The sequence below is a fragment of the Carassius carassius genome, chromosome 33, assembly GCF_963082965.1.
Source record: "Carassius carassius chromosome 33, fCarCar2.1, whole genome shotgun sequence".
NCBI classification, from domain to species: Eukaryota; Metazoa; Chordata; class Actinopteri; order Cypriniformes; family Cyprinidae; genus Carassius; species Carassius carassius.
This window is the reverse complement of record NC_081787.1, coordinates 6,432,423-6,456,589: the sequence shown is the minus strand read 5'-3', so window position 1 is coordinate 6,456,589 and position 24,167 is coordinate 6,432,423. Positions and strand designations below refer to the sequence as shown.

The following is a 24,167-nucleotide window of genomic DNA, read 5'->3' as shown; positions in this document are numbered from 1 at the left end:
GGGAAATGTTTGGAGTCATTTATTGTTTCATGCGCAATGGTTTGATTTATGTTCATTCGTTTTTTTTGAGGGGCTTTTTGTCTTTTTTTTTTCTTTTCATTCTTACAGCTGTGTTAACACAACGACATGCATAATAGCAACATTTCAAAGGAATTAACCAGAAACTAATCAAACAAGCCATTTTTTTTTCCATGAATCAAAATGCATGTATTCCTATTGTAACATCACACAGTTTCACTATAGCTTTGCAACAACTGAAGCTTAAAATTCATGGTTAGGTTTGTAAATCCAGCGATTGCATTTATGATTGCAGTAACATGTTTTGCATAAAAAAGCCCTTCATATAGCACACATCTGTTCCAAGAACTTGCTAAAAATTATCTCAATCTTCCAGCGATTTATCAACACAGACACCCTCACTGGTTTCTCTTTACTTGAGCACTCAAAGCTTTGCTAGATTTCAACACATCTTCAACTATTTCAGCATCTCTAACTTAATTGCTCATTAATAAGCCGTATCAGGCCCTCACAGCTTTTTGGCACAGTCAGGGCAGTAGATGTCATTTCCGTTGCAGACAAAGCGCTTGTGAGCAATGGAGAGGGAGCATTTTTTGCAATTAAAGCAGTATTCATGCCAGGTTTTGTCCTCGTAGTTCACCACGTTGGTCCCTCTTCCAAAGCCTGGAACACAGAAAGACAACAGAGTTAAGTATGGATGTTTTTTTTACTATAATTAAATGCAATTATTTGCAATGCTTTTTTATTCCTTTAAAGTTGTGTAGTTAATAGTGTTCAGCAATTGTAGAAAGAAAAAAAAGAATGATCCTTTACTGGCCAAATGCATGTTTGCAGATTATACCTGTAATGGGATTTTGACACCCAGAGCACTTTTTGGCCACATCAGCCTTATAACAGTTCACACAGTAGAACTGATCTTCATGGGCCGTGAAACGAGTTCCAGCCAGAGGTTTCTTGCACGTGTTACACACAAAGCACTCCGAGTGCCAGGGCTGGTCCTGATAGGAGATCCCACCACTGGTAATGGCCTGAATATTAGGACCGATAAGACAAAAGTACAGTACTTCCAAATTAATCTGACTGTACATTATGTCTGACCTTTATACTGCACTTCAATAACTGCGAACACAGAGTTCAGATTGCGTTTCTGTTCCATCTATAAAGTCTTTCAACAGTACAGTCCTTCACTATACTGTTAACTGACCTCTTTGCAGCGGGCACAGTGCTTGGCAAACTTCTTGTCATGGCAGGCAGTGCAGTACATCTCATCACCCTTGGTCAGGAAGCTCTGGCTGCCGATTGGCTGCTTGCACTCAAAGCAGATGAAACACTCTTCATGCCAGACTTTATGCTTGTACTCCACATTCTTAGATCCTACAGAGAAACACAAAAACTGCATGAGATATTTTGTCCAAAAAAGGTGTTTATGTGCTGTGACACTTGTGCACACACCTGGCGTTATCACTTTGTAGCAGCCCTGGCAACGAGGCGATCCGTCACGGTCTCCACACTTCCCACACATGATCTTGCCATCGTCCTTGGCAGCGAAAGGCTCATTGGCCAGCGGCTTGTAGCACTTGGCACAGCGGAAGCAGCCCTCATGCCAGTGGCGGTTCTTATGGTTCACCTCCTGGATAGAAAACACTGTGAGCTCTGCACAATGTAAAATGCTCTTTAAAATGATTTTTCTTCATTCATCATCACCCACCTTTGCATCAGCACCTATAGGCTTGCGACACTCGGCACAGGTGTTGGCACAGAGCTTGTCGAAGCAGCGCACGCACACAGGCTTGTCGTCTTTCTTGGCGTACTTCTTGCCCTGCAGGTTCTCTCTGCAGTAGAAGCAGTTGAAACGCTCGGTCATGGTGGAGCTCAGATAGCTGCGGGGGCCTGCAGGGGAAAAAGGGCAAAGTATAAAACTGACTACCAAACCATCAGTTCATAACATGTAACATGGGTTTTTAAACAATTAAAACAGATTAGAAATCCCAAATTAAGACTAGTTTCAATGGTGGTAAAATAGGATAAGATGACTTTTTATGCGGCGATTACCGCCGTTTTTTTTTTTTTTTTTTTACATAATTTATCCTGATTTTGCGGCATACAAATCTCTATCTTTGAGTTATGTAGCATATATTATTGCTTTTTTAACTGACAGAGAGACACGTTTTAAAACATTTTTGTTTATTGTTAAATGCCAAACAGCAACAAGAACATGCGTTTTCCAATAGATTTTTTTTTAAGAAATCAAAGAGTTCTAACATGTATTACACGTATTTGCGCGCGACTTTGGACAGCAGCGGAAGTCTAGACTGATTATCGCGCCACCACTGGCCCACCAGGACAGTGGATTCGCGCTGGAGTCGATGCACTCCTCAAGCAGAAAGCGCATGAGCTCGCTGCCCTGACCTGATGCTTGAGGGGGCAGCTGCGCTGGACGCTTACCGTGAAAAACGCTTAACATGGCTTAATGTACTAAGACAGTGATATTAACAGACCAAACTCACTAAAAATCATACTAATAAAGTATACTATCTATAAAAAAAAATCTGATAAGCCCTGAATATGAATGCAACTCGTTTAATAACACGTTAAGCCTTTTCCTCCCATAGAAAACCGTTATAAGAAAACGCTTAATGTGGCTTAATGTACTAAGTGATTTTTAAAAACCAAACTCACTAAACATTATAAACATTATTAGTATACGATGTACAAAAAAAAAAAAAAAACAGATGATCCTTGATTATGAATGCAAGTCGTTTAATAACACGTTAAGCCTTATGATGGTTTTCTATGAGAGGAAAAGGCTTAACGTGTTATTAAACGCGTTGAATTCATATTCAGGGATCATCTGATTTTTTGTAGATAGTAGACTTTATTAATATGATGTTTAGTGAGTTCGGTCTGTTAATATCACTGTATTGGTACATTAAACCACGTTAAGCGTTTTAGAATGTCCCGATGACCTCAAATTAGATGTAGGCCTATTGCCGCGTCACAGGAACCTTTTGCAGCAAATTTTGCATATCGGCTCATCTATATTCACTGGCTCGCCCTTTTCATTGGGTTGAAAGCTGAAATGTTCCCAAACTGGCGACGTGACATTAGGTTTTGGGACGAGATCGAGCGCCTCCCATCGTTTCAGACGGCCTATTCAAAACAAACGAAGCACCATAAAGCTACAACGGCTCGCGAGAAAATTACAGTCGTAACCATATTGTATCATTCATTTATTTAACATTGAATGCACAGTGACAAATTGAAAAAAAAAAAACAATAAGGCCACAGCCTCATTAAAAAAAAAAAAAACTGAACACTGCGGTTGCCGCGGTTTCTGCGGTTGCTATCTTTCCTCTGCGGTATTAGGCCAACCCTATTCACATCACAATTTTTTCTTTTTACAACAGGTGTGAACATAACATATTTGGATAAAAAATAAGGAACACAATTTACAAAAAAAAAAAACAATATTAGGCTACACTAAATGTAAAATGTGTAATGTAAAAATGAACATTACTACGCTATTTCATCCACATTTGTATTTAGCCTGAATGTAGGCTACCGTAAGACTGAAAATGTATGTTCTAGCCCCTGAAATACATTTTGAAATATATTTTTGCTATATTAAGGATGAAACTAAATATATTTTAATTTGAGAAATATATACCTCAATGTTTTATAACATATATTTAGTGAATATTTAAATATATATTTTGGTCAGAAAAAAAAAATCCTATATGGGTCTGATTCATAGTCTATTGCTATTATGACCTGCATATATTTTATATAATTATATTAAGATGTGTATTTTGTGATGTACAGTGTTGGACATTGTTAGTAGCCTAGATAAATTAAACTACTGAGTGTGAGAAGTGTGCTTTAAGAACGTATATTTTCTGAAGGTGCAATGTAAAATATTGCCAGGAATTCAACTGGACACTAACTTTTTTTAATTAATTTTTTTTTTTTTTTTTGCATATCACTATTTTTTTTATTTAGAAACTGAAAAAATAAACTAATAAAAGAAAAAATGTTGATTCAATGTGTTAATCTCGCGAGGAATTCCATAAAATTATTAATATTATTATTAAGTTGGACACTGTTGCGTTGGTGCTAGTTTTCTTTGTGTTAATGTGGTTTTGCAGCACTACGGAACCTTTGTGTATTAAACTAAATATAAATGATGTGCCTGTATACACGTATTGTGAGCTTACAAAACGTATAATATCCAATTGTGAGACATTATGCTGTTGTGAGATACTTTATTTACATGTACATTTAGTCATTTAGCAGAGGCTTTTATCCAAAGTGACTTACAAATGAGGACGATATGCAACTGTGCGAGCCCTGTGGTGAGAACTGACCTGTACTAAAGTATCGGAGCACTTTAACATTCATCATATTGTTCTACAGTAAGGATCAAGTAGAAACTGCATGAGTCTCTCTGTGCGTCTAAAATGCTCTTGTAAGTAATCGATTATTATCATACATCAATTCACCACAAGGGGCCAGTATAAGGCAATAAGAATCCGTGCAGGCTAAAGGGACTGATTTGGCTGGGTGGGACTCTTAAAGGCTTTTAAATGAACCTCTGGAATTTCCTGTTTCGATTACAGATTATGATGAGTTTAAATACTCTTGAAATAATGAAGAGTCCACATGGACAGCTGCTCTATTATATAGATCATAAAAAGAGTTGCACTTAGTATAGTTCAGCACGAAAAGCCAATAGTTCTGACTACATTGATTTGCTTGAACCAGTGTCCCGTGGGTTCCTGCAATATATTGTTGAGATGATAAATGTTTTGTTTGCACCTTCTCATCTGTTGTAAACAACCTAGCAACCGCATGCCAAACCACTTAGGAAAGTCTGCTTGAAAAGGCCGGGCCAAATCACCCCACAGATGTCTCCACTAACACTCCATCTCTGATAGTGCCAGAGCTGCATTTTCTGGCCGTTGATAAGTGAAGCTGTATTTTTAGAGTCCACGCTCATTCTTCCCAGTGGGGTTTGTCTCTGGCAACATCCTATTGTTAGCCCTTGAGTAAATATATCCGTTGTGATGGTTGCATTCATTAAATTCTACTTATTTAATCAAAACAACATGATTCTTGAAGTGAAGCGGGTCAGAACCACAATGTGGAAGTGGAAAGGACGACTAATTTATCTGATAGACATGGATGAGCACCATAGTCAGTGCTCTTTCTACATTAGGATCCTTATTTAGTATTTTTCAAAACAACATTAGGCCATAAAAGATGAATTCATTACAGCATCAAGAGAAAGGCCTGTTTGTATTTCTAACATTTTATTCCAACATTGCTAAAAATGATGACTTGCACTAAAATTAGTGAATGATGCCACAGAAATTCCACAGAAAATGAAGCCTTGACCTAAAACTTTACAATATTTCCTAATTTAGAATCTAACATTGTCAGTGAGAAGATTCTCTGGGTGAAACTTCCCAAAAAATGTCTAGACTTTGTAACGTCCATTTCTTGAATTCTCTCCTCTGACTTTAGATGTGTACAAGTATTAGTATTGTGCCATCTGTGAACTGAAATATCCTTGTGACCTGAGCAGTGTGCTCAATCCTTAAGCCTTTTGGGATGCCGTCCATCAGCTGTTCATTTTTAGCTAGCTTTGTCAGTGTTTTCAAATGGACCACTTTGTCCCAAAGCGAAGAGCAAATGCTGCTCGAAAGGTCAACGCGAGATCAAATTCAGCCATGCAGAGAGCAGTAACCAATGTCCACATTAAAGCAAACACTGACTGATGCACCTATATATGAACACTAACACATGTAGTCCAAATAAACGTCTCTCTGTAGCACTCTCTGACTGTGGAGAATCTGTGAACTTTCTTAGACTATTCAGATACACAGAAGTACACAGCCGCTACATGAGCTCACCATCACAATTACACAGATAAAGAAATATTTGCGTGATATATTGGGTTATACCAGGCTAGATAGTATTATCCGATACTGATATTGCACAGGCCTTCAAATAAAATTAATATTGATCTATACTGGAAGACTGGAATCCCTTCCAAAAAAATGGCAATCCAATGCCACCATCGTCATAGACAAATTACAACCAAATCATAAACACAACATATACATTACCATTCAAAAGTGTGGGGTCAGTAAGATTTTTTACAAATGTTTTTGAAAGTCTCTTATACTCACCAAATCTGTATTAATTTGATCAAAATACAATAAAAAAACAGTCATTGTATTCTATTTTAATATATTTTAAAATGTTATATATTGCTGTGATGGCAAAGCTGAATTTATCATCGTTCTTCAGTGTCACGCAATCCTTTTAAAAATCATTCTAAAATACTTTTCTTATTATCAATGCTGAAAAAAAAAACTGAACTCAAACTTTTAAATAGTGTAAGTTCCATTATAAACCATGTGCTGCAAAAGAAGTGCCAATGGATGCACATGAGGAGTATCTATTGGCCGATCCACCAAAAAACACACTGCATCTTTACCTGAGTGCCTGTAGAAACTCATATCTGCTTTCAGGAAATTACAGGACAGCCTTGAGAAAATGAAAGAGATGCAAGGATAGATAGAGAGAACCAAACAGACAAAGAGTTGCAGGGAGTTATTTGTCATATATACGACCCCAGCTGCCCCTTAAAACCTACACCCTGCCCCCAGTCACCCACCACCCCCATGGCCTGGCCTCCCAAAACCTAAACCCAGCAATCCCAACCAAAGCATCAGCTGTCCTCTCCATGTTAGGCTATGCTTCAAAAGATAAGTCAAGGGGAGTGAGTCAGAGAAGAGGAACTGAATTCATCTGAATTCCTTGCTTATGACATCAGAGAGCCGAATAAAGGAGTTTTCACAGCCTTTCATTGGATCTGGTGGATCAGAGGCTCTCTGGTGGATCACAGGCCTGAGGCTCTGTGCTTGTGCTGAAATAGATTAGTAACGGGCCACTGTGGTACTCAGACTTTATGAGTTCACCTAGAACTGCTTTGTTTATGTGCTTATATTGTGAAATAAACTGTGTATTGCGTTTGGCTTGTCTGTTTAAACAATAGTTGCAATAAAATCAGGGAGAAGCGGACATGAAAAGATCCATTGCTTCTCAAATGCTGCGTCTCAAGGGTTTTCAGAAGACACTGTCACACACAAAAGTGTAACTGACCTCAGATGCCTTTGATACTCAATCTGACCGTTTAAACTAAACCATGTTTGTAATAAAACTGAGCTCTGTTCTCAACTCATTTCTAAAGGTTTTCAGGTTGCCAATTGTCATGTATAAAGAAAACTATGCTTCATTCGGACCCAGTCAAGATTCTTGTAGTTACTCACTAATATGTATGACATTATACAAAAACATAATTATTACAGACAATTCATTTTGCAGAGTTGCGTAAAGGCTACAGGAACAAATGAAAAGTCCATGAAAGGACTGAAGCAGTCCGAACTCATCCACAAACATCTCAGCTTGAAGATCAACACTGCAGACTTCTTAGACACATTTTCCACACCAAGTTAGTGTGTATTTTTACCACTGGCACACATAACAGACTTCATCCTTCCACTCAAAATATATTAGAAAAGACAGTAAGTCCTAAGAAAAGTGTCAATCATCATTTGTTTTGAAGATGACACTTGGTTTGGTTACATCCAGACATTTTTAAATGTGACTTAAGTATTCATTAGAACCACTTTATTATTTGTTTTTGTGTGTCTGTCAAGTCAATTTTATTGTCACATCACCACAGCACATGTGCCATGGTGAGTGAAATTCTTGGATGAAATGCTGAAGAAATGAGTCATTGGTGGTCAGTTTTTAGCCAGTGTGGACAATGGAAACAGATCCATCTGTCCTCTACTAAAGTCCTGCCTTGCGGGAGGCCTGAAATAGCAACCTGGCATCATGCACTAAAACAACCCCCTCTCATCTCTTATCTCAACTCTTGAAGAGGATGCTGAAGTGGATGAGGAAGATACTAGTCAACATTAGAGTAAGCGTTCTAAGTATGGGTCAGTGTTGATGTAAAGGGAAACATAGACTCTTGGTCATCTGGACTGAAGCACCAACTATGATGCATTTTTTGGAGAAAGTGAGATAACAAGGAATAAATTGGAAAGATGGGACAGAGCAGAAAACAAAAGCCTCTTCTGGCTCATAAAAGTGAATGGACCAGTTCTTCTAAACATGTTAAACTTGTGTATTTCTCGCCAGAGATCTTGTGCATTTCATCTTAACGGTGTTACTTGGAGGTAACTTCAGGTATTTATTAAATCTATTCCATTAGGAATTAAAAGTTACCAAAATAGGCAGCTCCACTTTCAGATTTTCCAGGAATGTTTCTTAAAAGCCTCTCAGTTACAATAGTAAATCCAGATAACGTATCACAATACTATTCACAGTCTAGTGACTCATCTGATGACCGTCCAGAGCGCACACAGTTAGGGAACATGACAACATGTGTGCATTCAGTGATGTGAAGGTCAGCATACCACGTTTTCCATCTCATTGACCAAGAACAAGTACTTATTAAAGATCACTGGAACATTTTTTTAATAAGCATTAGCAGGACCTCTTCCTACATGTAAATACTGGTAACCACCTTACCGCTTGACCATGTTTATGGAACATGAAAATTCTGATTAACTGCTCATATTCTGATTGTGTAAGTGTCATGTAAATGTATAAAACGGATCGATATTATGGATTCTTAAAATCTAATCCATAAAGGCTGGAATACACTACACAACTCAAAATTTGAACAGATTTCAAAGCAATATGGACTATACACTAAACGACTGAGGATTACATGCTACCAGACTTTCAAGTCACTTAGATAAAAAAAAAAAAAAAACAATATGCAGAAACATACGCATCGGAGACACATTACAAAAGAAAAGAATGTGTCCTAAAATCGGCTCAAAATATCAAACAGCTTGTAACGTAAAAATCATTGAGATTTTTATAAAAGATTAGGCATACATAAAATGCGTTTAGCCTATGTTTAAATATCAGTTGTCATTTTATAGCTCCCAATAATATATCTTAGTAAAATTATATTTAAATGTTTAGACATATAATCAAAGCTCTGTGGTTTTTATTGTGGGAGACAAACTCCCACCTAAAACATAGGTTGCTTCAGTTCAGTCAGTTTTCCTCTTGAAATATCACCAACGATATTAAAGTTATTCTAATATTTAATTCTAAAATAAAGTTAATATTTTACAGCAAAAAGACACATGAAGCATGACCTGGAGGTGGACATTTTTTATAATTATACTAAAAGGACTTTTACCCGCTAAAAAAGGGTATAAACTCTCAATCAGACGACAAAAGACAGGTTTCCCAGCAAAGTTTAAGTTAAAGGTCTTTGTTTATATTTACCTATCAAATATGATACAGTAGGTTTTACACGGCCTCATAGGCTTTATAATGTATGTTTACAGATTCGCTTCAAGTCTGTCTCCAGTCATTACGGGAGATAAGGGAGAGCTGTGACGACCCCAGTGGACAGAATGAGGTCTCCAGAGCTCCACATTTCCTAATTAGGAGCTCCAAAGCAGATGTTGTGTTTTAGACATATACACACCACCTGGTGGATTTGAGCAGATGTGTTGAGACTGAAGTGATTCCCTAACTGAATACACAGTGTGTGGGATCCAGAAAATCCTTGTCCTTATGTGGCAGGATCATTTCTACTGACACAAACACTCTGAAACTTTACTTCTGATGCTTTCAGCTAAAAAAAAGCCACATGAACAGAGGTGTATTGTGTATGCAGTGGATAAGATACACAGGGTGCAAGTCAGATGGGGAAAACAATCTAAACAAGATGCTGAAATAAAGTCAGTTATAGTTCAAAACATAGCATAGTTAAACCATATCCACAGTTTTTATTTACTTTAGAAGTCTTAAGTTGGATTAGAAGTCACTTACTTCTTACTTCTAAGTCTTAAAATATCCAATGAGATTGTAAAAAAAAATAAGAATCCTGTAAGGATAAATGTATCCTCTTGCTGGATAAAATGAAATTGTGAACACATTTTTCCCTTGGTCTATTCATCAGGATCTTATCACTTTGTAATCAAGGCATATGACCCCAATAACAATTCCAATAGACTCAGAACACTTCACATGATACAAATTGCATTGAATGTCTCATCGTTTCCCAAATTCAATAATGTCTTTATAGTATAAAAGTAAACTTCTATAGGTGTGGCTCAGCATAAATAAAATTAAGGACAATGCTTAATTTCAGCATTTGTTTGGATATAAGTAAGTTTTCCCTTGTATTCCTAAACTCAATTACACAACAAATAAATAAATAAGAATCATAGATTTTGTGTAAACCATAAACACCACATTTTAAAGTTTGTTGAGTCTACCTATTACATATTTCAGGAAAAAAAATACTTTTGAATATACATGGGAATGTAGTCTTATACATTTCATATGATCGCTTATATCACTAATACATGTATTTCTATTAAAGAATTTCACAGATAAAGATATATGCATCTATCTTCCATAATCCCTAGATCACACTTACCAGTGCGCACTGAGCAGTGAGAGTCGCAGCTGTCTGCAGCGATGATGAGAGAAGGTCTCCTCTTGGTCTGATGGATCACAGGGCTTAAAAACATCCACAAGGGGGAGTGAAAAAAAAATCAGGATATGATCCAAATAGCAACAATGACATCAGACTGGAATTCACTCTTTTTTGTGCTGAACCAAGTGTGTATAAAAGTCTACAGAAAAAAATGTGGATATAATTCAAGTGAGTTGTGATAAATAATCATTCGGTATGTTTAGCTATTATTTATGGTATTTCAGATTTTTTACGACGACTAATGCGTCATTTCAGATGCTTTATTCTAGTAGAACACATTCCCTACATGCTAACTGAAAAGAGAAAATACAGACCACTAAGATTTCATAGCTTTCCCAGAGTTTTCAGTGCCTTGATGGTCCCATCAAGAATCTTTAACATCCATGAAAACTTTCATTCAACAAAAGGTTCTATAACAAGGAAAAGGGTTCTTTAGATTTTTATAATGTTCTTTACACTAACTGACCACTGGAAGGTTTTTGGGGAACTTAAAATGGTTCAGTGTAAGCCCCAACTGAACACTGTGTGACATTTGTGATATATACAGTGTAGTGGCATTAATAGAGCACTAGTGAGTGCACAAATATAATCACCTTTAAACAACCTCCAGCTGGTCACCAGTTCCTGGAGAGCCTCCAAATGGTCAAAGACATCAATGACACGGACAACAGAAGCTATGAAGTGCCTGACAGCAGCAGCACATCAATGCTTATTTATGTCCTGGCACCAGAGACTGAGCCAAACAATTCCTTTCTGCCACATAATTATGCTTTGTTTTGTAATCATTGAAAGAAAGACTAGTTGTCACAAAGGCTATATCACAGCAAGATTGCATACATTTTTGTTAACTGTATCTTGCAAACAAGCTAATTTTTATGATATCTTTATAGCGAATATAAAGTTGTACCTGGGGGAAAAAATAACTGAAAATTGTTAATATTAATTATTAATATCAAATATTAAGTATTATTTATTATTAATTCAATTGAAGAAAAAAAAGTGTATTTTTGATCAAATAAATGCAGACTTGGTGAGGATAAGTGGAGGAAAGAGGATAAATTTTTTAAAAATCTTACCGACCCCAAACATTTGAACTGGAATTTGTACGTGATGGGGATTCTCATGCAAGCTACATAAATTGGCAACATTTTAAACTATATACATGAAACGTTAGATCAAATTACCTCAGATTAAACTTTTTGTACACAATGATCACATGGATCGAGATATTTTCACAGTGCTTAAGGGCAAACGTGTTTAAAAAGGCGCTGTCCTGGTGTTTGTTGATATTTAGTGCATTTGAATAATAAATCATAAGGGCCTTTTATTAAGTTATATCAGACATATTTCATTTACGCAGCTTCAACAAAGCTGCTTTAGGAATGTGTTCCAGTTATAATTTTATGAATATAGTACGAGAGATTAAAGCAGCCATACAAGATGATTTAATCTAAAGCACAGGCTTCAGTTTATTGACCATTGCACACACATGAACAGATGAGCATATTTACACAGATGTAAAAAGTCAGTACCTGCAACACATTAGAGTAGAGCTGCACATCGTGTGACTAACACACAGCTGTGTACCAGAACAAACTGCACATATACCACCATTAAAGTCCGTTCAGCTTGCTTCTGCTACTTTGGACTGGCTGGGATGCACAGGTCTCTTTAGTCTTACACTCAAGCGCTCATTCTTCATATTTTTGGAGGAGGAAATAGATTATACAAGTGTTTAAAAAGAAAAAAAGGTTTAATCCAAGTAATCACACCCATTAATAAATGGAATTCTTTTCTGGAACGGTATCTTTACAACATCTAGAAACTTCTAGTTCATCTGTTCCACTCAATATCCATCTCATAGATTCACTACTCATAAGTTCTGCTCTTAAAAGGTTCAAGATTCATTCTCAAGTATTGCAAATGCAAGAAATCCTGGTGCAAACAGGTATTACAGACACTTAATACTCTTTTATTATCTTCTCATCATTAGTTTTCCACAAAAGAAGAATTTAGCAGAATGTCTGAATTTCTCAAAGGACAAAAAAAAAAAAAGGACAATCTGTATTGGAGTTCATCATGATGCTCTGACAAAGAACATTAGGTATTTTTCAGGTATGCCACTTTTAAACCAAATTAAAAACAAAAACGAATGTGCAAATCTGCTAATAATGCTTAACTCTTATGTCTATTCAAACACACACACACTGTTCCTGTGCATTACAATACTGGGGCCTCCCCTCACATCATCCTGCACAGCAGGACATATCTGTGTCGAAGGCTTCTGATGCTACTGTCATGACCAGCCGTCATCCTCTCTTTCCACAGCCTGTGCAGTTTTCCAGCACACTTCCTGCTCCACAGTTAATGATGCCACCCTGGCCAGACAACATCCACACAACAGCAGTTTCTATACAGTTCACAAACAGACAGAAAGCAATAGATAATCTACAAACACATGGACCGGATTCTACAAAAGATCTGTTTGCGTTCCTTCATTTTCTTGGGTCATGACTCATCATGTAATCTCACTTCATCTTAAAATGAAGAATAACTAAATCATTACCTGCATCCCAATTTACATACTTCTAGTGCAAACTTAAAGCATGTACACTTTACTGAGGATGGGAAAGTACACTGTATGACAGAAAGTACCTGGACATTATGAAATTGTCTATTAAATTAAAAAGCAGTTTATGTACCCCTTGTAGAATTTATAATAATAAAAATATTATTATACATTTTACATAAGAGATTCAAGTATAAACATCACGTTGATAGAGTCGTCAAACAAAATGATGAACCAAGGGAATGTAAACTTTTGGATTGAATAACCTTTGTAATTTCACTTTTATGATTTTTTGTAGTGGAATATACTTAAATATCAGTTTAATTAATTAAAAAAAAATGCTGAACACCTTACAGATTCTGCAAAAAATATCTCAAATTATGAGAAAAGTTAAACAATTTGGGAGGCACTAATCCTCACCATCTGTTTTGTATGTAAATTGGGATGCAGGTCTAAAAGTAAAGATTTTACTGTAATGCCATTAACAGAGAATTTACTGCATGCAGATCCAACCCCATTTTTTCAGTTGCCTGTCCAGCCTGAAACCATCAAACAGAACTTGACGCCTCGTTCAATGTTCTTTCTTTTCATAGGCGTGAACATTAAAACTTCTTTTATTCATTCATCCCTTTTAAAAAGAGTCTAAAATCTGAACTCCAACTAATGTAAAAATTACACCGGTGTTGATGCGATGCTCTTCACTAATCTAGATAGGTAAAGAATTTTCAATTTATTAGAAATGGGAAGAAACGTGGAGGGTTGTACTTCTCCACATAACATGTCATGCAAAAAGTTAGGAATAAAGTCATTAGCATTTCTTTCTTTCTTTTTTTTAACAGTTTGCTCAATGCATTATGCTAGATGGCCCTACTACAAAAAGTACAGGCAATCTTCTCTTAATTTTTTGCCGTTTGTAATCCCGATGTCAAACGCATGTTATTTTAGACCTTCGTAATTAAACATGACATTTAGTTCATAAACCATTTAAACTACATAAGACAAAAAAAGAAAGAAAAATAATCTCTTTTCTTAGTCGTATTAGAAAAAGAAAGTGCACCGTATGAATGGCTCTCTTTCTTCTGAACGATAACACAAACAAGGCGTAAGAACCTTCAGAGATTCACAGTCAGAGGTCACAATGTAAGATCCAAGCACACCTCTACAGCCAATCACAAGTTACCGCACAGCTCAGATGAACAATACAGTACCAAAATACAAGGCCTCCCTCTAGTGGATGGCAAAGAGTGTCATTTTGCTCAAAAGGAGGGGAAACTACATTCAACAGGCACTTGATTGTAACTGCACAGCAACCCAGAGCCACCAGCCAGCACACCTCTGTCAGAGGCTCACAAAGAGACAAGGCAGTAAAAAGCATCAGACCCACAGGAATGTGCCGCGGACTCTTCACATCTCCTAAACAAGCGCTTGCACGTCAAGAGAGGACACAAATAAGCATGCAGGCCAGGTCATGGCAATTTTACGCCTTGCTTTACAGACAATTAAAGTATGCTTATTCTGTTGTCATGATAACCTTAGAGAAACCAGAACATGCTGCCGATATGTGATGTCAGATGCTAAGTGGTCTGATTGGCGGTAAACAGAAAAAAAAGCCTTGCACAAGAGAAGTAGATAAATAATTTAGATTTCTGTGACGATGTAAAATAAAGAGTGACAAATGAGGTAGAGACATCAAACCAGCCACTTCAGAGACAGGGGAAGTGCTGAGAGAGATCACTCTGAATGAGACATGTTAGAGAGAAGAGACTCGGGCCGTTCAACTCATCGATTCGTTCTTGTGCCGGTAGCGATGGGAGTCTAGAGGCAGCGGGGGCTCTGAATCATCCATGGGCAGGACCAATCGGGTGCCTCGGATCTCCAGCTCGTGGTCGCCAAACGCCAGCTCTCGGTCCAGAGCCTCATCAGAGTGCACAGTCACTCGTCCGACGGGAGTCCCGCTCGTGTGAGCGCCCGTTGCATCTGTGCTCACAGTGATGTCACCGTACGTCAGCGTGATGTCACTGTCATTCAGGATCAGGTCCGAGTCGCTGTCTTTCAGCTGCTCCTCATTCTGAGAGAAAACACACAGTGGTGATTTCATTGAATCCGAGCAGATTTTCTTAGGAAGCGAGTAGCTATTTAGCAAAGAGACTAATCAACCTATTACTGTTTATTAATTATGATCGTCTTGGAGCCAAAATAGGATTGATGAGGGAATAAAATCTGGTAAAATGTAATAAATGTTAGTGATTTGAATCCTAAGTTAATCGTTCAAAGTTGTTGGGGTCATTAAGATTTTTTTATTTTTTTTTAAGAAATTAATGCTTGTATTCAGCAGAAGCACATTAAATTGATCAAGTGACAAAAGACATTTATAATTTTAGTAAAAAACATTCTGTTCTTTCTCTTCATCACATCCTGAAAAAAATATATCACGGTTTTCACAAAAATATTAAGCAGCATAACATCACTGATAATAATAATAAATATTTATTCATCATATTAGAATGGTTTCTGAAGGATCATGTGTGACAGTGAAGACTAGAAACACTGAATGCTGATTACATATTAAATATATTTTAAATGATAGTAATATTTTATTTCTGTATTCTGGATCAAATAAATGCAGCCTTATTTCAAAAACATTTTACAGAATCCAAACCTTTGAACCATATGAAGGTTATTTAATCACATGCTGTTTTTAATCATCTTTTATATGTGATGTTATATTGCCAATACGAACTATGATACATTTTTATTTTACCAGTCAAGTCTGCACTAGGATAATAACAATAATAATAATGATAATAATAATAATACACAGACTCGCTCATTTATACTTTTTACAAATGACAGGCTAAGTGATTTGATTCATTCATTTATAAAAAAAAAAAAAAAAAAAGCCTACAACGATCAAAACGTAATCATGGCAATGGATAGAAAGCTCTGATTATCCTAATAACACAGCAGTAACAGATGGTTTTACGTCTCTTGTTGACTACATCAATCCACATTCACTGTCTGTTCACACCCCTCTGGATAATCAGCTCTAGGAGGGGGGTAATTTGAGTCAGCTGTTCCAGCAAATTAAATGGCAATTAAAAGTGAATTTGAGGGGTCCGTCCCTATAAACACAGATTCCGTCTGTCGCCATCTGACAGAAATGACTAGTTCCTTCAGTGTTATCTGCCTAATCCAGCTAAAACACAGAGGCAAATCTAGTACTACAGAGAATTATTAGTCCACTGCGTGCATGTAAAGTACAAACCTCATACGCCTGTGGGCTGGTGAGGCAACGTGCCAGAGGGCCACAGCAGGCTGGGAGTGTGGCAGTGAGCGGTGGGCCACTGTGGGTCAGAAAGGGCTTGAGATAACTGCAAGTCAACAGGGTTAAGGTTCTACAGAGATTTTGCATTGTATGAGAAGATGTCATGATGCATCGGACTGCATTTGCAACATTTAGGTTTCAAAACAGAACCGACACCTGAAATGACACAAATTTGTGCATGTAAACATACCTATTGTGGCACACTGCTTAGCATGCAAAATTTAAAGTTGGAGGACTGGATTGGTGTTTTTTCTCCATCTTGTAACTAATAAGAGCTACACAGCAAAGGATACTTGTGATCAAAGTTGTACCAGATCCTGAAGAACCAGGCGCTCTCATGTTTAGTGCTCCTCCTCTCCACTCCATCAGGGCCGATCTGCAGATGCACAGAGAGGAAACACATCATGACAAAGCTCTGCTCTAAAAAACCCACTGTACTTTTGTCTACAGCAGACCAAAAACACTTACAAAGTTCTCCAGATCTGTGTCTACTCCAACACTGCCAAACACAAAACAGCATTACAGCAAATGTAATAAAACACTTATGATGCACAAAAGATGCAAATAAGAACAAAAGCCATGTTTAATGAGTTCCCAATTCCCATAGTTCACTTGTGTGACTCAAAAAGGTTATTCAGGCTACAAACTAACCGGATTTTCTGACAGGACAGCATCTGAGTTGTGCCTCCACCGCAGATCCAAACGGTGAAGAAGACCACCAGCAGCGTGGTGGAGAACATCATCTGCCGCGCATACGTGGCCGTGTCCCTGATTGACAAGGCAAAGGTCATGGCGCCACGAAGACCTGGAGAGGAGAGAGGCAAGAACACCAAAAACTGGTTCATACAGACCTGACAAACCTGATTTGTTTTTCAAATCTGATCTTTCCATGGTGTGAAGTCATGAAATCAGATCCATTTTTTCGGCCAGTGCAGTCAAAACCCAGTTAATCTACATTAGCAATTACTTAAAACGGCAAGAGATGTAAGAGACTCAGTGTGGAAAGAGAGCGTGGGGAAACTGGAAATTTTGCCTTTTCTCTAATCCATCATGATATCTTGCTGCCGTGCAGAACTCAATGACGGTGACAGACGTATTACTTTACCATTTACACAATCATGCATGTCCTGTGTCCGAAACGCAGGTTTAAAAAAACAAAACCAACAACAATGGGTTCAAGCTTGACCCATTTAACCTTAACTTTTTGTTTTGGCATGTTTGGATCTTAGCTGACCATAGGAATCACCTGCAGATTTACACACAAACCTGCAAACATCATCATGTGCTGGAAGTTGGGGCTGATCTTGTATTTACGGCCCAAGTTCAAGAGGAAGGAGAGGGGGTAGATGTTCGCCGCTCTGCCCAGAAACACAGCCAGCTGGGAGAAGAGGTGTCAAGGCATGACTGCAAAAATGGAGCTAGCGCTGAACTGACAGCATCTAGACATTTTGTCCTTCCTGAGGCCTTCAGAGAGCTTGGTTCATTTAAAAGTGGTTCTGGGCTATTGATTTCTGGGAAACACAATGAGCTGTACGTCCGTGGTCATATCACTCAACAACAATACCCTGCCACTTCATTGATTGGCATTAAGTACTGCCGCCCAACATAAACACACACATGCTTTTTAATAATCAAAATCAGATTTTCCACTTGTTTTGCATTTGCTAAGAGTATTTTACCATTCTACCATTTTCTTCTGTTTATGTATTCTTTACTGAATTTTACATATTCTCAGGATACGAATGCGCCCACTATGAAGATTGGGTTGAAGACGTGGTTCTTGAAGGTAAACAATGTCAAGCCCATGTAGGAAAATATGAAGTTCTCAGCCAAGAAATTCAGAAGCTCAAATAACTGAAAGAGAGCACAATGACAAGAATTCACAGTGAGATCTTTATACTACTGTATGTATATTTCATTTTTCAAAAAATCTTACCGACCCCAAAGCGTTCAATGTTAGAATACATCATACAGACTAGGGAGTGGAATAAAACACAGCCTAAAATACTTACTTGTTTTGTCCTTTCCTGAGATTCAGGAGAAAGATTGTTAAAGGTGTAATGTGCCTGTGTCATTCCACAGAACAGAACCGCCACCACACCTGAGAAACCCAGCAAGAGGAGTAAAAACATGCATTCATTTATAAAGTTTATAATATGTTTCTAGGTAGTTTTTAGAAGACTCCGTGGGTGTCTCAAGCTCACCTGTAAATCCACATGCCTCGGCCAGTAGGAATGTGCTCCAGGACATGAGGAAGAATAGTGCCGTCTCCAGCAATGGAAAGTCCCTAAGCTTAGTGAACTTAGTAACGTGAAAAGGAGTCAACGAAAACAACTCTGGGATGAAGAAACTACTAAATGCATTATTTAACATTAGCAGTGACAATCAAATAGAAAGAAGAATGAGATCTATGCATGCCACAGGATGTATTCAAACACATCCCATTTGATAACAGTCACCAGGGTCATACAGAAATAAGCGCCATACAATATTGAACCAGTAAAGGATATCAATGCAGTTACGACTCCAGTTGCCACTCCAAGAGCAAAAGAACCACTGAAGACCCCCAGGAAGATTCCAAAGGACTTCAGCATGGCCATGGCTTCAAACGTGTGAGTGTTGTCTCCCTCAGGCTGATATGCAACAATTGACCTGGAAAAAGAACACGGATACAGTCACACACGATGTACAATATTAATCAATCTTATAAAACAACTCTAATGTCAGAAATCTAAAAGGGTAAAGAATTTTAAAGAAAGAGATTTCTCTGTTCTTCTGTTTTGCAATAATGCATCCATTTGCAGAAAACCATAACATTAACAATACAAGCAAATGTGCTAATGTTTTTGGTAACATCTGAACTCTGACACATTAATATCAGATATTACGTTTGCTCAGCAGAGCTAATCAATTTATATCCTACTGTTTCCCAGTCTCTGCAGTGTTTTCTTAAAGAGGTCATATTTTACATATTCTATCATCTATTTTTTTCCCCCTGAGGTCCATGATGTTTAATCTTTCCAGCCTATCTCTGAAAATGTGGAATCGTTCAGATCAGACTAAAATGATTTGGAACTTTATTGAAAAAAAAAAACTCATGTTGGTATACGCCAAATACCATGCGCATTACAAAAGAGTTTTGGTGAACCTTCCCATATTCTGCTCTTATAGCTTAAGAATTGTTGTCTTGCAGCTTAATTTAAATACATATTATTCCATGTATTAGGATAGAAATCACGTTCTGGGAGACCAAGGAAGATTTGATTCATCGTGATATGACCCCTTTAATGACTTTTTAAAATATACCTGATGTCCAAATGATGTGCTCAAATTAATAAATGACATTTTTAGCATTTAGGATAGGCAGGAACAAGAGAAGACTTTCTAGAGGACCACAGTATCACTCCAAACTATGAAGCAAATGGCTATCATCCAATCAGCAAATACCCACAGCTCTGCCCCATCCACACCTTCCATAACCGGGATGCTAATGAACTTCAGTTCAAATAAAGTAGAAAGGGATTCTTGTTCTTTGAGGAATGAGGCAGAACTCAGATCTTTCTTTAGCTTCATTACAGGTGCTTGGTGTGAAGCATATCTGTGGGTCATTTACTCGGCATGTTCTGGTACAGACCAGTCAATGCACACACTAAAAATCCACTCTGCAGGCTCAAAGCTAAATGTGCAGCACACCCATTGATGGGCGTTCTCAGTGTCTGGTTCCCGCCCTCGGTATAAGCCACGCCTCTAGGGCTGTGATGCCCCGCCCCACTTTGCCTTCCGTAATAAAGCAGCATGCTGGAGCAGATGAAAGGTCCAGCAGAGAAAGAATCGGATGTTAAATGAAAAGTATTAATTATTCGTTCTGCATTGGGTTTCTAAACCCAAAACAGTTATATCTCAAAATATATTATATATCTTAATAATGTGTGTGAATTAAAAAAAGCAGTCTGTATATACAGCAGTGTATAATCATGAGCAGTAGAGGACTTACGAGGACAGTACGAGAGCGACGGCATCATTCAGAACACTTTCACCAAACAGCAGCGCGTACAAGTCAGCGTCCACCTGCAGGTCATTGAAGATGGCCAGAACGGTCACTACAAAACAAAACACAAATCAACCTTCTGCTAAGCCCCGCCTTGACAAACACTACTGACCAATCCTGCTTTAGCACCTGTTGCAATCTGACATTTTGTCAGATGTACTATTCTAAAGCAATTTCTATTCAAGGATATAAACACATCATTTTCCAAATAAATGTGTTTGAAATACATCTTAAAACACCCATGATTGCATGTAGGCATTGTTACAGGGACTCTGACTGTAGTACCTGGGTCAGTGGCTGAGACAATGGCACCAAAGAAAAGGCAATCGGTGAAGAAGAAATCACCACCCAGATGGCCGATTTGCTTCATCAGCACCACACAGCCATACATTAATGACCTGAAAAACAAACCGCACACCTCTGAACGCTGGTTCTCACCCTCATCGCTGGAGCAACCACCTGACAAAAGACATTGTGTGCACTGACTGACCCAATGATGAAACAAGACACCACAGTTCCCACAAACGCATAGGCAAGAATGGAGCCCAAGTTCCTGAAGAAATGTCTCTGAAACACAGATGGAAGATTTTAAATGAATAATGAGCTTTGATTTATCTATGGTGAGCCTTACATCATCTTGTGCACACAGCATCTGCTCTGTATTAATGAATTACATGTATATATAAAAAAACTGATCTTACTCGTTTTAAACTGTATCCAGCATGAAAAATTATGGGAGGCAAGAGAATATTGAAGAAGACCTCTGGGTCAAAGGTCACCTGAAACAGAATTAGAATGATACAGTTACTGACATTTTATTTACCTTTTATAAAATGAGAAGAAATTGTAAAAATTGCACTACTGTTCAAAAGTTTGGGGTCGGTAAGGCTGTATTCATTTATAAATAAAAAGAAAAATACAGTAAAACCAGTAATATTACGAAATATGATTACAATTTCTATTTGAATATATCTTAAAATGCAGTTTATTACAGTAATGAAAAAGCTGAATTTTCAGCATTATTACTCCAGTCTTCAGTATCACATGATCCTTCAGAACTCATTTTAATATACTGATTTGCTGCTCAAGAAACAATTATTCATATCAATAACAGCTTAAAATTTCCGAAGGTTCAAAAGATCTGGATTTATTTTTAATCTGACAATCTTTTATAACATTGTTACTAACAGTATCAATTGAATGTGCCCTTGCTAAATAAAAGTATTTCTTTCCAAATTGATTTTTAAATGGATATTATTTTTTATTTTTTTTAATCTGAGCTATATCCTCTTATCAGTGGTTTGACTGGAGACAATTTAGGGCAATCAAGTCTAAATTTAGTTTAACAGGGTCCAAGGGTTAAATATGACTCATTTTATGCACATTAAAATGCATCTGAAACCAAAATTCTGCAATATGTAAACCCCAATGTTTATCTGAGATAGCAGCAGTTGTTTCATGCATCTGTCATGTGAAGGGTATGTTCAGAAAATTACTGTTTAGAAACCAACCACCCACAGATTACTTCTATCAGGCACTGAATTAGAATGTGTGAGTTGTGTGTCGAAATTAAATTATTGAAACAAAGTTAAATAAACCGGGAATTTGTTTGAAAGGTCTGGCAAACACAACTGAGTTCAGCAAAACAGACTGGCTATCAATCTCAAAACAGGTGCAAATATGAGTCATATTCAAATTAAATTCCCCAAACATTTGTGGTTGAAGTCCAGCTTTCAATTCAGTTGTAGGTCAAACGGCTGCTGTATGAGTATTGTGATGTGACATTTTACCTTGCGGAGCATCTCGTTGTCCTGAATGTCATTGACTTCACTGCCACTGATCTCTCCTTTCAGTGTGTACTCATAGAACTTACCACTGACATTCACCAGCAGTGTGGCTGGACTGGCATTGACATTACAGCTCAGTGTAATATTGTTCATGTCGCTGGGTACATGAATAGCATATCGCAGTACAACACCCACAAGCAACCCTGATGAGAGACAAAAACATTGCAATGCAATGCTTAATTAAAATGATTCAGTACTTGCTGTCATCACAAAAGCTGAAGTGATTCAACTCTCAAATCACTAGATTTTTTAAGCATCTGTTTATGTACCATGGTTATTTTTATTAGCTTATAATAAACTTTGAAATAAAGCTGCAATAATATATATATATAATTAGAAGCACATCTGAAATAAGTTTAAGTTGGAAATAAACAAAAAACTTAAAAATGTAAAATTTCTCAAGTAAAAATCAATCAATCCAAAACAGTAATATTAAAGAAAAAAATTACCAAAAAATAAAAGTGATAAATATTTTAAGAATAATTAATATATAAATTACACTAAAACTAAAATAAATGCTAACACTACAAAAATCGAATCTTAATTGAATATAACATAATAAACAAACAATATGTACATATAAATAATTGTACAACACTGTACACAAGCTCCTGAATAACCCAACTGAGAGGATTTCCAGTTGTACCTGTTTGCAAATAACCCTAAAAACATAAGTATTAATCTCTTTGCAATCAAAAGGGGTTTCCTTGACTTAAGGCTCTAACGTTAATCATTTTTTAGCTGACAACAGCAAAGCTTTTGAAATCTTGTAGCTGTGTTTTGAAACAGCCCAGCATCTGCAGCAGGAGCAGTGAGGCAGATTATCTCTTGCTGGACAGGCCCCGTTCTCCAGAGCTAAAACTCCCACACTGCCCTTTGAACAGTCCTGATAATGCATGGCGTACTTCAGCAGATCCCATGCATCTGTAGACTTTATTGCAGTAAGCATGCTGCTGACCACACAGTTCATGTGTGCGATCAAAGAGGCAGATGATCACGCCTAATCTTTCTCACCATATATCATCGCCAGTCCGGTCTCGTGCAGAAACCTGAAGCGGCGGTGTTTGAACAACCATATGGTCAAGATCGTCAGGGTGAGGAGCAGGATAAAGACCAGCAGATCGGCGCTGTCTTGCCTGTGGCTTTCTTCGGCTTTCTTCTCTGTCACGATGTTCTCCATCGCACTGTCTTCAGCTCGGCACAGGCACGAGCAGAGGGAGCTCGCCAAAACAAACAGAGACAGTCTTCTCCAAACACTCATCGCGGCGTTGATTTCACATGTAGAGCCCATGTTGGCATTTCTTTAACGTGGAAAGACAGAAGAAGAGTAATGCACTATTAGTGCTCACGCTCGCTGAACACAAGCAGTTGCATTAGCATATACAATCATAGGCTGCTGTAGATTGTTCCTGATTCCCAGCGAGGCCCTGCCCACTGCGCGTGACGTCACGTGACCATCCAAATAACGTGTTCGTGCAGTTCATAATGGGCAAACGCTGCGCATAATTGTCGATATTATTTTTTTTATTGTGCACCGTCATTGTTGAACATTGTCATATATATATATATATAATCTAATAATAGATGTTCCATCATGACAAGGGGGTTCAAATCCCCACTCACTCAATTTTTTTTGCATTGCAGTAAAACCCTCATATCTCATGCATATTCCTAAACTGTGTGAAACAGGTCAAATTCTGAAGTTAATGAGGGAGAACAGTCATGCATTTGTCACATATATAATTGAA

The 24,167-nt window shown here is 37.6% G+C and overlaps 2 protein-coding genes across 3 annotated transcripts; both read right to left on the bottom strand.

Annotated features, from left to right (window-relative positions):
- Window positions 1-4: 4 nt before the first annotated feature.
- LOC132113603 (four and a half LIM domains protein 1-like) lies at window positions 5-10,693 on the bottom strand. 2 transcript variants are annotated; one of them, XM_059521451.1, is made up of 6 exons: window positions 10,571-10,693; window positions 1,727-1,908; window positions 1,471-1,648; window positions 1,223-1,392; window positions 860-1,046; window positions 5-681 (listed from the first exon to the last, which is right to left on the bottom strand). In XM_059521451.1, exons 1-6 carry the CDS (start codon window positions 10,662-10,664, stop codon window positions 527-529), a joined length of 966 nt encoding a protein of 321 aa, XP_059377434.1. In that variant the 5' UTR covers window positions 10,665-10,693; the 3' UTR covers window positions 5-526. The 2 variants fall into 2 exon arrangements, with proteins under 2 accessions (XP_059377434.1, XP_059377433.1); XM_059521450.1 differs by lacking the exon at window positions 10,571-10,693 and adding an exon at window positions 6,521-6,658.
- Window positions 10,694-14,245: 3,552 nt separating this feature from the next.
- Window positions 14,246-23,869, bottom strand: LOC132113601 (sodium/hydrogen exchanger 6-like). Its single transcript, XM_059521449.1, has 16 exons — window positions 23,434-23,869; window positions 22,363-22,562; window positions 21,274-21,351; window positions 21,063-21,139; window positions 20,858-20,970; window positions 20,519-20,624; window positions 19,030-19,176; window positions 18,729-18,829; window positions 18,537-18,625; window positions 18,265-18,378; window positions 17,791-17,902; window positions 17,176-17,329; window positions 16,993-17,023; window positions 16,818-16,900; window positions 16,465-16,570; window positions 14,246-15,267 (listed from the first exon to the last, which is right to left on the bottom strand). Exons 1-16 carry the CDS (start codon window positions 23,708-23,710, stop codon window positions 14,974-14,976), a joined length of 2,082 nt encoding a protein of 693 aa, XP_059377432.1. The 5' UTR covers window positions 23,711-23,869; the 3' UTR covers window positions 14,246-14,973.
- Between the last annotated feature and the right edge of the window lie 298 nt (window positions 23,870-24,167).